This window comes from Pristis pectinata, chromosome 2 (assembly GCF_009764475.1).
Source record: "Pristis pectinata isolate sPriPec2 chromosome 2, sPriPec2.1.pri, whole genome shotgun sequence".
Classification (NCBI taxonomy): Eukaryota; Metazoa; Chordata; class Chondrichthyes; order Rhinopristiformes; family Pristidae; genus Pristis; species Pristis pectinata.
In genome coordinates this window covers 119068032-119083171 of record NC_067406.1, presented here as the reverse complement: position 1 = coordinate 119083171, position 15140 = coordinate 119068032, and the positions used below count along the sequence as shown (strand labels likewise).

The following is a 15140-nucleotide window of genomic DNA, read 5'->3' as shown; positions in this document are numbered from 1 at the left end:
CTAGTGCACCACATTTGGTGTTCACAATATGGTCATTGGTACATAGAAGAATGGAGATTGGGTTTTCACTTCATGCAGTATCTGCATTCAGTCTGCTTGGCTAACTAAGAGATCCCCGTTATATGCTACTTTAATTCTCCATCCAATCCTACTCTCACATAACTGTTTGTGCGTCCTGCTCTGTAATAATGATGCTCGAAGTAAACTTGAGGAACAGAACCTCTTCTTCCATCTGGGCATGTTGCAGTGTTTTAGACAATATTGAATTCTTCAACTTCAGGTAACTCGCCTTCCCTATTCATAACAGAACTGGCCATTTCAGCGATATTGGCTCATATTTTCTCTCTCCATTAGCACAGCTGGGCCTGTGGGAATACTGTATCTGACAGTCCTGTATTTCAAAACTTTTACATTCCACTGTTTGTTTTCTCCCTATCTAACTGTTCTTATTTTATAGTTTTTGCTCATTTTTTCTTTCTTTGTTGATCTATTGACTAGCTGACCTCTACAACATATCCCCATAGCAACCCTGACCTCAACCTATCAGGGATTTTATTTTATCTCCCTCTCCTACCTTCTCTGCAGCATAACATTAATATGTTTACTCTCTTTCCCAGTTCTGATAAAGAATAGTGGACCTGAAACATTAACTCTGTTTCCCCTTGCACAGATGCTGCCTGACTTGCTGAATGTTTCCAGCATTTTCTGGAATGTTGAAAACACTCAGCATCTGCAATTTTGTTTTATTTTCACCAGAGGGAACTTTGTTGTTCTTCCTCAAAGTAGCCCAGCAGGATTTGTTTTATATCCACTTCTGACCTCAGGTTAGCATCTCATTTCTATGCTACATTAATGCCTCAGTGGCAAGATTTGAACCATAATTTGCCACTTGAAAAGTATGAATGCCACCACCTGACACTAAATACAAATAATTTGCACAGAAAGTTACAAATATGAAAGGTATGTGAAGAGACAGTATATTAAAATGCAATTTTTAATTGATTTCACGATTCTGTTTTTGCATGCCTTCTGAAATCACACTACAGATTTACCAGTGCCCTCTCACACATCTAATTATTACGAGAGTCACATTCAATTAACCCTCTAGTCAATTTACCCATAACCAATGTGAGCTGTATCCACAAATAAAAAAGTTAGAGTGGAATACTGCTACAAAGGATTTGATAATGTTTACGAAAAAGGTCATTTTAATTCCTTTGTGCAAGGTCACAAATTTTCAATTGTCATCAGTTCTGGTGAAACATCTAGAGCTCAATTATAAACAGATTGTTAGATGTTTGAGGTTTATTGTACATCATGAACTGGATTGTTCAGCTGAAATCTCAACAACAGCTTTTGAACTCACAGAAGAGTAGTACCATAAATGTCACTGAAGGTCTTACAGCCAATATTTAGCCCTTTCTGTCATTAAGGTAAATGATGCTGTGATAAGTGGGATTTTTGCCATTTTGCAGCAAATATCAATACACACAGAGACCAAAAGATCTGGATGTAATAGTGAGTTTCACACTATAGCTGTCCAACAAGGCCCCTTAAAGTTGTTCCTTTTATTGCGCTGCGTCATTTTTCTATTTCCCACACTCACATAATATTCATCATACTGAACTAACTGCCCATTGGTAATAAGTTGGAGGCAATTTTATGCTTGGAGTGTACTGGGAATAGTACTGAGAGTGCTAAACCTTGTTGGATTTAGAACTCTTAATAGCTGTCACAAAAAGAAAACTCTGATCTTGTTAAACTGAAGTGGATGCCAACCTAGGAACTCACACTATAATTAACAAGCAAGAAAATGTACTTGGAGCTTTCCAGATAATTTGACGGTCTGCCTGTTGTGGGAAAGTGAATGTTTACCCTTGCCCTCTATTAGTATTTCCAATATTTTTCTCTTCAAAGAATATCCTGGAATTCTGGCAAAGTTAATCCTCAAATGCATCAGAAAGCAAAAAAAAGACTTGTGGTTTCATTCAGCTTTATTCTCAAAAACACAATGTGCAAAAAGCCATTAGTTTTGTTTTAGTCCTTCCATTTGTTACATTATACATTCTAATTGCAATGGCACCAATGCACGCAATTTTAAATGTTTAAAAAAACTTAACAGTGTGCCTTTCTCAAACTTGCATCCCATGAGGTCTTGGGCAAGGAACTAAAATCAGAGAAAATTAAGATACCATTGAAAAGTTACCATGCTCCCAGCCAAAGTAACACAAATATAAAAGATTCTGGCCTGGGTAAGGCTTCTGTGAAAAGATTGGGTGAAGGAACACTTAAGATTCTTAGTGATGGCTCAAGTTGTTATCACCAGTACAGTTTAACTCCTTGTTGTCTGGAGAAGGAGTTTTCCCCTCAGGCCCGCTAAAGGATCTCTGGGACTCTCCAGCTCTGGTACTTGTTGACTTTTGGAGAATTCCTAGCACTCATAAACCCTACCATCATTCATGAATACCCTGAAATTCTGTCATCTTGCATAACAGTCCCACCATGCAATGCAAGGCACGCTCCTCCATCCTCTGCCTGCGGAGCACTGTTCTCTTGGGTTTCTGGCTGCAAGGTTCAATGCCTATTTTCTACAGGGGCTGCCCAGGTTACAGAAGAACTGACTTATGGAAATCTGACTTCATGCAAATTCTCCCATAGGTTTTTAAAGAATTTTTCAAGACAGGAAAGTTAGTTACAGAATTGCAAACATCTTCAGTAGTTATTGAAAAGGGACAGCAGCTAGCTAATTCAAAAGACAACCAGTCTTCAAAATAGACTGTTTACATGTATCGTCCCTAAAGTAATCAAAAAGATACATTGCCTTTAAAAACGCAGCTGCTGGTTCATAGCAGGAGGCCACTTGAGAGACTTGCTTTGGAAACTGACAAGACACATTTCTTCTATTGACATTTGTAAGATACTTTATCAAACAACGTAACAGCCATTGATGTTTTAAGGCCATCAAAGCTAGTCATTGGATGTGGGGCATTCTGATTCTGTACCACTGCAATTACACAGGAAGAAAATAAATAAGTGTTCATGTTAATTGATCATCATTGAAATTGTTCGTTTCTGACTTACGGAAAAACAAGTTTACGGACAGTTCTCAGGAACGGAACCCTTATGTAACCTGGTGACTGCCTCTATCTAGTCATGATTCAGAAGGAACTTTCCAATATTTATTTAAATAAGGCCCTTTTATTCAGATAGGGCTTCCATATCTTCAATTTTATTCCATGTGTCACTCACTGCCAAGCTCCCAACCAACCTTCCAGAACTATATAAGATTAAAAGAGGCATTCTTACCAATCACTTGCTGATGTCAAACTGGTAGCTGTGCAATAACCAGCTTCCTGATCTTCAGAACATGAGTCCACAGTAAGAGATGCCACCTGGTCAAGGGAAATACAATGAAGTTCAGTTACATTTAACTTGACAATATTGTGAACTATTTCCCATAACAGCCTTGCTAGAGTAGCAATGCTTGCAAAATAAAATGCTTAAACTGCTATAAGTTCTTGTCTAATTAATTGTGCATTGAAGATGTGAAACAATAGGGGTGGAATCCATCAATCATCCAAAATGGACTCAAAGAGATAGCCCACAATGAAACAAAAGAGACTGCTCATTCACTGTAAGCCCATTTTGCGATATTAGTAATGACCAACTCTACATCTAATCAATTTCACTAAGTCTAGTCATTACATATAACTATGTATCAATAATTAAATTATTTAGATTTGGGAAACATATGTAAAGAAATGCCTGTGCCCTGAGTTTACTTCACAAAGTTAGGTAGGAAAGAAAGCCAAGAGGAGGAAGAGACTGGAAAAGTATATAGTCCATCTCAGAGAATGGCAAGAGAGTGACAAATGGAATGTACACGGGGTATTGTGAAATTATTAATTTTGTTTTGAAAAATGAATGGCAATTTATACAGGGAACACTTTTGAAGGCAAATAGTAGGTTAGTTTTTTTGCAAGTCCTGCTGAAATTATACCGGGCTTTTAGTGAGAATATACCTTTGGGCTCTTTACCCATGAAAGGATATACTTGCCTTTAGGAGATGTAACCTAGATTTACTGGACTGATTCCTAGGATGAGAGTGCTGTTGGATGAGAAACTGAGGGGGATATATCTGTATTTTCTGGAACTCAGAAGAATGAAAAGTGATCTCATTGGAACCTATAAAATTTTTAGAAGGCTTGGTAGTGTACATGTGAGACTATGTTTTCCCTGGCTGAAGAATCTAGCACTAGGGAACATAACCAGGTTAAGGGTTAGCCATTTTTCACTGAGATGAGGAGACAGGAGATACTTCATTGTTGAAAGTGTTATGAATCTTTGGAATTCTCTTGAAAAGTACTTTATGCTTAGTTGCTGAATATATTCAAGACAGACACAATGAGAAGGAAAAGTTATCACTTTCCACAAATGCTGCATAACCTGCTGGCTATTACTAGCACTTTCTCAAGACCCAGAGCCTGAGGTATTTTCTTTTTGGGCTGAGGCATATTAGGAATAGGGTAGTAAAGTAAATTTGGTCAATTGTGACTTCACTGAATGGCTTGAGAGTCCATAAGACCCACTTCCCCTCCAGTTTTTATGCTCATACAGCCTTTATAAAACATATTATACATTTTGAAAATAATGCATCTCTATATTACTTGTAAAATAATGAATGGCAAGAGGGATTGTAACAAATTGGTCATATTGCACAGTAAAAGTATAATTTGAGCAGTTTCTTAATATCCCCAAATGAAACAAGTAGTAATTATATTTATTATCTTATACTGCAGTATATGTAATACCTCTGAAAACAGTAGGTTTTGTTAATTCAACTGTCCCACTGTTAAATATAAATTGCTTTTTGAGACATGTACTGGTCAATTTTGTAGTTTAATTGGTGAAGATGAGATTGTGTGTTGTAACTATATCAATGTTATATCATTGTTAAGTGAGAAAAAGAAATAGAAGCTTTTTTCTAATAAATACCTCATTGTTTGAAAATAAAATTTATTCCATGAACTGCAAATTTCAGATTCACTCTATAAAGGGAAAGGATAATTTGACTCAAACTAATCAATGTATCCTATTCTAATAAATCACATAGTGTGAACTGAAGATTTAATTTATATTATCTGGTCAAATATTGAGGCCATTTGTTGTGCTTGTTCAGAATTTAAAGAATTGTGTAAACAATGAAAACTATTACATGACAGTTTTATGTTATAAATAGATCTCAAGAATTTTCAATGCCTAAACTTATGTCTGTCAGCACTTATCGTAGAAAAGTGCACAAGCTGTCCATGCAGTTATTACAATATATTTCCCACTACATTCTAGATACTGACATATTTTGTTAGTTCTCACAAGCCTGCGTACTAAATAAATGACATTTTATCATTGTAATAATTTTACACCCTGAATTTCTTTTAGTTCTTTCAGCAAGCGAACATTTTAGTCTTTTTTAACTAAGATGGAGCTATGTTAATGCCATCTTGAGTGACTGTCTGTATGATACAGTTTCAACAATGTAAATACAAATTTAGCTGTGAAGGTTCATTAACTTGTTGTGCATGTGTCTCTTGAAGTCTCTTTCTATGTATTTTCTGTCAAATACATGAGAGTACACATTCAATTCCACAAAGATAAATCCAGTGGTAAAATAAATTGAAATTCAGATAAATAAGGTTTATACAATATAAATATTATGCTTAAAATTAATTGGTTCAGTTCTTTTATGGACAAGGTGGGAGAGAAGGGGCATAGAAAGATTTTCAGATAAATTGAGGTTTCATCATATCTGAGGTAAGCAAGTCAAGATGAAATAAGACTGTTTAGTTCAGCTTGTCATCCAGCTCACATGTTCTTACAATCTTTTCTTTTACCCACCCCACACCCATATCACTGACTTATGAATTGATCCAGGTCCCTTTTAAATGTATGAACAACTAGGTCGATGTTTATTAGAATAAATATCTTTAAATATCCATTTTCCTTCACAAATTGGTATGTGCAAATACGTTCACTCTACCTTTGACAGCTATTTTATTAAAGGATTTATTATGAATTGTACCAAGGTGGGAATTTCATTTTATAACCATTTAAATTACAAATATGCTTATTTGCATTTGTATGCCTCTGAATATACAGCCACTGCTTAATTTATTTCTTATGTAGCCCCTTCACTTTTTGTTTATGTTTGTTATGAGGGATGTTCCTATGATTTACGTGTCAGATTCAGGGTTACAAATATTTTGTACATTCAATTGCATTATAAGATGTTATCAGCGGCTTGGTTATGTTATACAATATATTATAAAATGGTGAAGTGAAAGCAAAGAATAATGCTGGACATTTACATACTTGACAGTGGTTAGATGGAATATGTTTAGAACTGTATGATAATCAGTCTAAAACCTGACATGATTCAGTTAGGGAATTTGAATTTTATTTCAAACATGGATGTAAGAACCTCAAGCTACACTCAAAGACCAGACATCTGCTGTTTTCAATATTTTTCATAATTTGACAGTCCTTTACACGTAATTTGAATTTTTGTGGATGATATTATCATGTAATGCTAATTATCATTAAAGCATTTCATTGTAAGCTCCATGTATCACTTATCTTTCTTACATATCATTTCATATTTCTTGATGTTCTCAACAATTTTCGTTATCAACATGTAATAGAAAAGAATGATGGAATCCATGCAACAAAATATTCTGCAAATGCTATGCTGCCTGAGAGTGGGATTTTGGTGAATTAACAAAGTAATTATGTATGATGTCAAAATATTAACCTAAAAGAAAACATTGCTGAAAAAGAACAACATGTGCATTCGTTTTGGATGGACTGATTTGCTCATGGCAATGAAGTCACCAATCACAAACAAAATGAAAGAGAAGAAAAAGAAGTAGTTGGAGCAAGAGAAATAAACACAGCTGAGCTACTTGCAAATTGATGTTTTATTTCACAGCTTCTCAAAACTGGTAAGTAATTCATTCAAGTGGCAACTTCATCCTGCAAGGAACTCAAGGGAATATAAAGGATCGTCCCATCAGACTTTCCTCTTTACTACTGAAGTGACTACTTTAGGTGGAGATTTTTCATTCCACCTTGTGGAGTTACACACAACTCAGATGGCAAAATTGAAAGGATGGTATGTTAATCCAATGCACCTAATCCTATTTTCAGTGTTTCAAATACAGTTTCTGTGGCATGCAGAAATGCATTTGGCTGGTCCAAGATTTGCAATTGATATTCTCATGATTAAGCAACAACTTGCTGATATGAGTTGATGGCTGACTACTTTGTACCTTGAAGTGTCCTTGAACAAACCCAAAAATTAAACAATGTACATCATGATCCTAGAATCTCAGTCAACTGAACATGGTGATGGTTAGTCAGGAATTCTGTGTGTTTACTGAACCAAGGAGTCTGATACACTTCAAATCTGGCCCCTCAACATTATATCAGCCATAGTGAATCAAGTGTGATCCCATTTTGAGTGGGGTTTCTGACCATAATTAGAAAGATAAGTTTAGCTATTTTTGCTTATTTTTCTTTACCTCTCTTAATTAAAAGCATAATAACAGTGGTGTTTGTTTTTAAATTTTGCAGTTTTCTTTTATTTTAATTTTAATCATTTAAATTGATTTCTACTGTTTTTAAACCTCTGGTTAACAGAGGCATCTAAAAGCAGTGAAACAAAACTTTGATAGCACGAACTATCTGTGGCAGTGCTGCAGGCACAACTCCTGGATACATAATCTGAAGGCCTTGTTATCACTCACAACCCAATCAGTTTGCAAGACGGTTGTGAATGGAGACGTTGAGGTCACTTGCAGCTGCACAAGTGTAAAGGATTAACATGGACCATGGGCTAAAGTATGGGATGAGCGTAGGTGGCAGGTCAGACCAACTGCAATGTGCCCAATGAGTATATACAATTCTCAAGTCTCAATTTAAAACAATGTGCGCCAGAATAAGAGTTGAATTTTAAACAAAAATGCAAAAATTTAAGAGCCCGACAACAAAAGCAGACATTTGGTGTCTTGGGCAGTTATGGATTTTTTTCCAACAGTGGTACAACTCAGGATACTGAGAGCTAGTATATAAAAGTTGGCATAGTTACTTAATTTTGTAAACATGGTTATTAGCATATAATTTATGGCTTCCCACAGAAGGACCCTAACAGCAGAATGGAGAATAATACTGACTGAGACAGTACTCGGCACAGCGGGGTCAAATTTTCCACTTAGTTATGCCAGTAATAGCAGTGGAATTGACTGAACTGGCACAAATATAAGGGAATTTTTCAGCATAATTTACACCCAAAAATATCCACATTCTTGTCTTCTACTACTGTTTTAGTTGGTTTAAGATTCAAATTGTTGGCTCAGGTGCCACCCATAAAATGGAGATGCCTCCAGGGTCAACATGGCCGATTCAGCCAAATCACTGATCCGTGAGGCTCTTTACATTGCATTCATCTTCTTCTGGGCACAGGCATTAGTGGGCAAAGTTTAAAGTTTTCTTATGGGCGTAGACATTAGTAGGTGCAATTTTAAGTTTATTATGGGCACAGGCACAAGAAGGCACACTAAAGTTTTCTCACAACAAAGAAAATACTTTGAAACTGACCAGAATATATCAATTAAATTAGTAAATGATTCAAAATTGTTTAATTTTCACTATTTTAAAATCAACTTTAAATTAGACTACCCATTACCCGACTATTTTATGATAGACCTATCTTCAGCTGTATTGATAAAGATGGACCAGTTCATGATTCTTAAAAATATTAACAAGTACCTTTTAAGTGAAAAGAGTATCAGATAGTTCATGGGATTTCACATGTCATTAAGAAAATGATTTCTCAGAAACGTGAATTGTAACCTAACTAATGCAACTTTGAGTGCATTTTTGGTACAATTTCTGAATTCCCCCTAACATACCAGAGTTTATCTCAATGTTTAGATATCTTATTGAGATCTACCTGTGAAAGAATTTACCTGTGGTCACAGTTTCACTTACTCTGTACTGTAGTTTTGCTTGCTATGGTGGGATCTGAACAAAGTAGGCCGTACAGCCTCTTTGCTTCTGCTCTTTTGATGCCTTGGTATGCTTTAACTCAGTCATTTTTCAAAATTGACAGTTTAATGCTTTTCCCAGCTTTCCATGAAAATTCCCATATGAAAGCATTGAAAGTCTGTGGTTTTTACTATAAATGGTGTGACATCTGGGCAATATATTTCCTACGTGTCTGCACACTTGAAGACACACATGGCTGATTAACTTAACCAAATGGCTCTTTCACAACCGCTTCAGAAATAGCGTTGAGGGATTCAGGAAGTTATCTCCTAAGACTACTAAAAGTGCATCTATTCTGCAGCATTTCAGATTATCCTTTGCCTGGTCAAATACAAACTGGCAAAAAAAAACAATTGTGTATATGCACCTCAGAGATAAAAACCTCTTTAACATAGAAAAAAGGCTCAAGGAAAAGCAGCCTAGTTGGCAGGGGTGCTGTGGATCTGCTTGCAGCACTCTTAATTATCCTGGAACTAAATGAATTCTGAACATTAAACATTAAAAATTAACTCATTGTTGACTGCTGGTTCCTCACCAAGATCCTTAGAGCAATGCAGGCCTGGCAGTTATTCACATATCTCAGAGCAACCCTAAACCTTCAGTTATCCTTCTCATTAGCGGATATAAGACACTTAACACTTAGGCAGCCAATCTGATCATTGTCCTGTGAAAGTGGTCATTGTTACCTTGTTTTCTATTTGCATTGTTAAAGAATGTTTACCCTTCCAGTTACTATAGGCAATGAAGTAAATGGAGGTTCTGATGAATGAGTCAAAAAAAATGTGTATGTTAGGCACAATAATTTAGGTACAAACATTTAAATTAAATACAATCGCATAAATCAGATTAGGAGAGAAGATAAAGTTAAAAAGAAGTAGAACAAATAAAGAATGGGAGTGAAAATGGGGAAAATGCAGGTAGGCTGATCATTCCTAATTTATTTTAACTATTTTACCAAAGGGACATTTGGACTGCAGTAATGATTTGATTCATATTACACCTTTAATGTGGAAAAATATCTCAAGAAGATTAACTGAAGCCTAACCATTGAAAAATTAACAGGGAACCAACCTTTTTTTGCAACTGACGAGTCCAATTTTCGTGTCGTCTGCGTGAAGTTACAAATCAGACCACCTATATTCTTACCACTTGCTATTCAGGACATGGGCTTCAGAATCTGCAGCTGTAGTGTATGGAGGGTTTGCTCTAAGCACACATATTATCCCTTCACTATTAATCCTGATCTTTGAAGAACTTAATCACTGTAATATTGGAATTAATTTCCAAGTACTGTTGCCAGAGTTTTGAGATAGAAAGCTCCCTGGAGTATGTAGTTTAAACACTAAGTTTAGAACCTAAAGTTTAAAAATTGGAGTTTAAATTGCACTATGTTATAGTCATACACATGGAAAGAGGCCTTTTGTCCCACAGTGTCCAAGTTGACCATCCAAGAACTCACTAATACTATTATTCCATTTTATTCTCTCCAGATTCTACCATTTACCAGTGGGGTAAGGATGCCAGATCAGGTTAAGGATGGAGGGTAAAAATTGCATAGACAATGGACAGGTCATTCCAAAAATGCATACAATTTAGGGCTTTGTCTCATATGATGCGTGCAAATGAAATGTCCTCACTGTGACTACAAACGCTGAGTAGTTCTCTCGCCCTACCCTTAAGGACAAAACACTGCAATGGCGGCAATTTTGTGGACAGCAAATTTACAAACAATAATGTGATGAAGGACCACTGAGGTCAGAGAATGGTGTTTTGGTTAGAATAACCGAAGAAGCTACTTTTCTTCAGATAATGCCATATCATTTCTAGACACGTCTGAACATGCAGACTTTGCTTTAACATCTCTCTGATATACATTCCAATAATGAAGCAGCTGCTCAGTGGTGCATTGAAGCATTTGCCTAAATTTTGCGCACAAATCCTGATTGATCTTACATTTCATTGACTCAGAGATGAGTACTTCTTTGCCAACGTGAAAATAATTCACAAACAAAAGATCCACTGCCAGAGTTAGTTTAAAACAGATCTGTTTATAGCATAATGCACACTTGTTAATATTAGAATATAAACTATGCAGTAAAATGCTGGTACATTATCAATTTTTAGCCTGCGAACTCTGCACCTTAATTTCTAGAGGCCAGTTGGACTTCTTGAGTTATTCCCAAAAATACATAATTACAATACAAGTTAATTCACAAAGCCCAGTTTCAGATTTTTCTTTTGATCATTATTTGTTTGTTATCAATTAACAAATTATTTCTAATTTCCATATCTTGTTCAATTTTTCCACTTAAAGTTGGTGTAAGGCATGACAGTGTTATGTTGTTATGTTATTGTTATGCTATGTTATTAAATTTCCCTTTAAAGAACACTGCATGTATTTCCTTTTTAAGCATACTGTGTATAGTGCTGAGCATGCCCTGTATCTTGGGTGGGGCAAAGAAGCATCCAAGTTTCCGTCATGGTTTGCAGTGAATCTGTATGATTAGTCATTCATAAGGAGCTGGAGTTTATGGGGACCAATGGAAATCAAAGGATTCTAGTGGTGAGCAGAGCAGTAGGCATGAGAAAAGTTATAGTCAACAACATGTATACTGGATACTTTTAGTGCCTCCTTGGACAGAAATTTGTACAGAGGAAGATATATAAGTAATTGACATTCAAAACCATATTTGGATATATGAAGTAAATGAGTGCCATACATACGTATATGATATTGGGTGATATGACTGATGATGTTCGTCGGTGCTTTTCTTTAAGTCAGGTGCTTTAAGTGTGGCGGTTTGGAGACTGCGGAGAGCTTAGTGGAATGGTGTCATGACAACAACCTTGCCCTCAATGTCAACAAAACTAAAGAGCTGGTCATTGACTTCAGGAATGGGGGCGGTGTACATGCACCTGTCTACATCAATGGTGCTGAGGTCAAGAGGGTTGAGAGCTTCAAGTTCCTGGGAGTGAACATCACCAACAGCCTATCCTGGTCTAATCACGTAGAAGCCACGGCCAAGAAAGCTCACCAGCGCATCTACTTCCTCAGGAGGCTAAAGAAATTTGGTTTGTCCCCTTTGACTCTTGCCAACTTTTACAGATGCACCATAGAAAGCATCCTATCTGGATGTATCACAGCTTGGTACAGCAACTGCTCTGCCCAGGACCGCAAGAAACTGCAGGGAGTTGTGGACACAGCCCAGCGCATTACGGACACCACCCTCCCCTCCTTGGACTCTGTCTTTACCTCTCGCTGTCTTGGTGAAGCAGCCAGCATAATCAAAGACCTCACCCACCAGGGACATTCTCTCTTCTCTCCTCTTCCATTGGGTAGAAGATACAGGAGCCTGAAGGCACGTACCACCAGACTTATGGACAGTTTCTATCCCACTGTGATAAGACTATTGAACAGTTCCCTTATACAATGAGATGGACTATGACCTCACAATCTACCTTGTTGTGACTTCGCACCTTATTGCACTGCACTTTCTCTGTAGCTGTGACACTTTACTCTGTACTCTGTTATTGTTTTTACCTGTACTATATCAATGCACTCTGTACTGACTCAATGTAACAGCACTGTGTAATGAATTGACCTGTACGATAGGTTTGTAAGACAAGCTTCCCACTGTACCTTGGTACAAGTGACAATAATAAACCAATACCAATATTTTCTGTACTTGCTGGATCTTTAGTGACATATTACCCTTGTGTTGCATTCCCTGTCTTCTGACACTATACACATCTAAGACTTAACAAATACATTGATCTTTTTAATCACTTAGGTGTACTGGCACTTCAGTCTGTACATGTACCATTGCACCAAGACTGAGCAATGCCCAATAAATATCTTAATGGGAGACTCAGCAAAACATTAAATGGAAGTAGTATGGCAAGTTCATCCCAGAGGGATACATTAGTGGTAGCACACCTGAGTTCCAAGAGTGTTCAATGCGTAAACTGAATTCTCTAAAGTCGGTTAAAATACCTTTCATTTCATATACATTTAGTCCACTCAGAACAAATTGAACCACACGAGTCAGTAGGAGATCAGGTACAGGGAATTTTTTACTTACTAGTCCAGCCCTTCTAGCAACCACAGTGTGAAACTGTCCGTCAGAGACCCTCTTGGTCGTCATCAGTCTGTGTGCTCCACTTCCAAGGTTGAAGGAGAATTTCATCTTGCCTTCCACTATTTCCAGAGCGAGGAACTCAGCCTTGTTTCCTGTCTGATTGTCATAATTATACATTAATAGAGAGTTTTCCTTAATGGTGGAAAATTTGATATAGATGTAATTATTGTTTGGATCCAGACTAGGAAACTCCATGTATGACAGCTCCTCAAAGCCATAACTGTTCAGTTCACAGTGCTTCCCAAAGACACCTGAAACAACAAAATAATCAGTGCAATTGATTTAACTATTCCCTCCTTTAGTAACAGATCAACAATTCAAAAATAAATTAAGCATTGGTATAAAGTCTGCTTTTTATGAGCTCTGCAAATCACAAAACATCACTTAGCATTTTTTTCTTTTTTCCATATCCATTGACATAGTTAATGGTTAACTTTGAACTTGAATTAATGCAGATTTGAACAAGGTGTTTGTTCTACACTGATTACATGTGAATGATATTCTCAAGAAATTCAGCTGAAGTTGTTGCTGGCTAAATGCACATAAAATGGGTTTAATTTTTGGACCCAGTTAATTCCAAACCAAAATGTCTGGTTAGTATAGGTAGCTGAGGCCAATGTGGAACCTACGGACCTTTCCACAGATGAAGCAAGAGGTGGGTGACGGGACAGATATATGGGTGGGTACTTTGTTAGGTGGTGCATTTCCTCCCCTGCATGCACAGGGCTTCTGTGTGCTCCTAATGCACTACCTTGAGGTTCTCAATACCATCCCTGATGCTTCTTTTCCATGAGTGGTCATGGGCCAGAAGTTCCCACAAATCAGGGGATGTTGCAATTCTTCAAGGAAACTTTGAGCACATCTCTGAATCTTTATCTCTGTCTGCCTGGTAAATCTCCTCACATGACAAAGCTCAGAACACTGTGTGTCTGCTTTAAGCTCCCGAGTGTCAGGGAATCAAATGAAGCGATCTACGCAGCATAAAGTCATAGATTCATAGGCCCCTCTGCCCACTGAGTCCATGCTGATCATCAAGTACTTGTTGTTGCACCAATCTGACCTCAACCATTTTATTCTCCTCACATTCCCATCAACTCCCTTCAGATTATACTGCTCATCCACAAATTAGGTGCAATTTACAGTGGCCAATTAAACTATCAACCTGCACATTTTTGGGATGTGGGAGGAAGCTGGAGCACCCAGGGAAAACCCATGCAGTCATGGGGAGAACAGACCAATTCTACCCAGACAGCACCTGAGGCCAGGATCAAACCTGGGTTGCTGAAACTGTGAGGCAGCAGTTCTTCTAGTTGCACCACTGTGTTGCCCAAACTGACAGAGTATAACTGGGGCCTCAATACTTGGGGAGGATATGACATTAGTTAACTTATCCTTGTAGTCAATTTGGAGGATTTTGCAGAGGTAGCCTTGGTAGTTTTTATCCAATGCCTTGAGATGCCTGCTGTAGGTAGTCCTGATCTCAGATGCATGTAGGAGGGCATGGATTGCTACTGTCTAGGACAGCATGGATTTTGTGCCAGGTCTGAGGTCTTGTTCTTCAAATGCCCTTTTCCTCAATTAACCAAAGGCTGCATGACTGTTTTCCAGACTGATCATGCACCTTTTCCGTCAGAGGGCAAGTGGTGCAGCAGGGGCAGATCGGTACAGGTATTGCAGAATCTCAGTGTAAGGCCCATCCCTCATGTGTTTCACTGAACAAACTGATGATATCTCGGAGCTCAGCCTTTGAGCACTCGCGAACACAACTGTCATCTGAGTATTGAAGCTCAACTGCTGAGACTCAGCTGACCTTGGTTCTAGAGTGAAGTTGCCTTAGGTTGAGCAGTTTCCCATTTGTTCAGAGGATTAGCTTCACTCCATCAGGATGTCTGTTGGGGG

General features: G+C 37.5%; 1 protein-coding gene across 1 annotated transcript in view; it reads right to left on the bottom strand.

The window, feature by feature from the left end:
- The window catches only part of LOC127582445 (protocadherin Fat 4), a 293967-nt gene that overhangs the window by 23350 nt on the left and 255477 nt on the right, over positions 1-15140 (bottom strand). The window contains exons 12-13 of the mRNA XM_052037709.1: positions 13185-13492; positions 3307-3392 (exon numbers count right to left, since the gene is read on the bottom strand). Of these exons, the coding sequence (XP_051893669.1) occupies positions 3307-3392; positions 13185-13492 (394 nt within the window). The remainder of the gene's footprint in view (positions 1-3306; positions 3393-13184; positions 13493-15140) is intronic.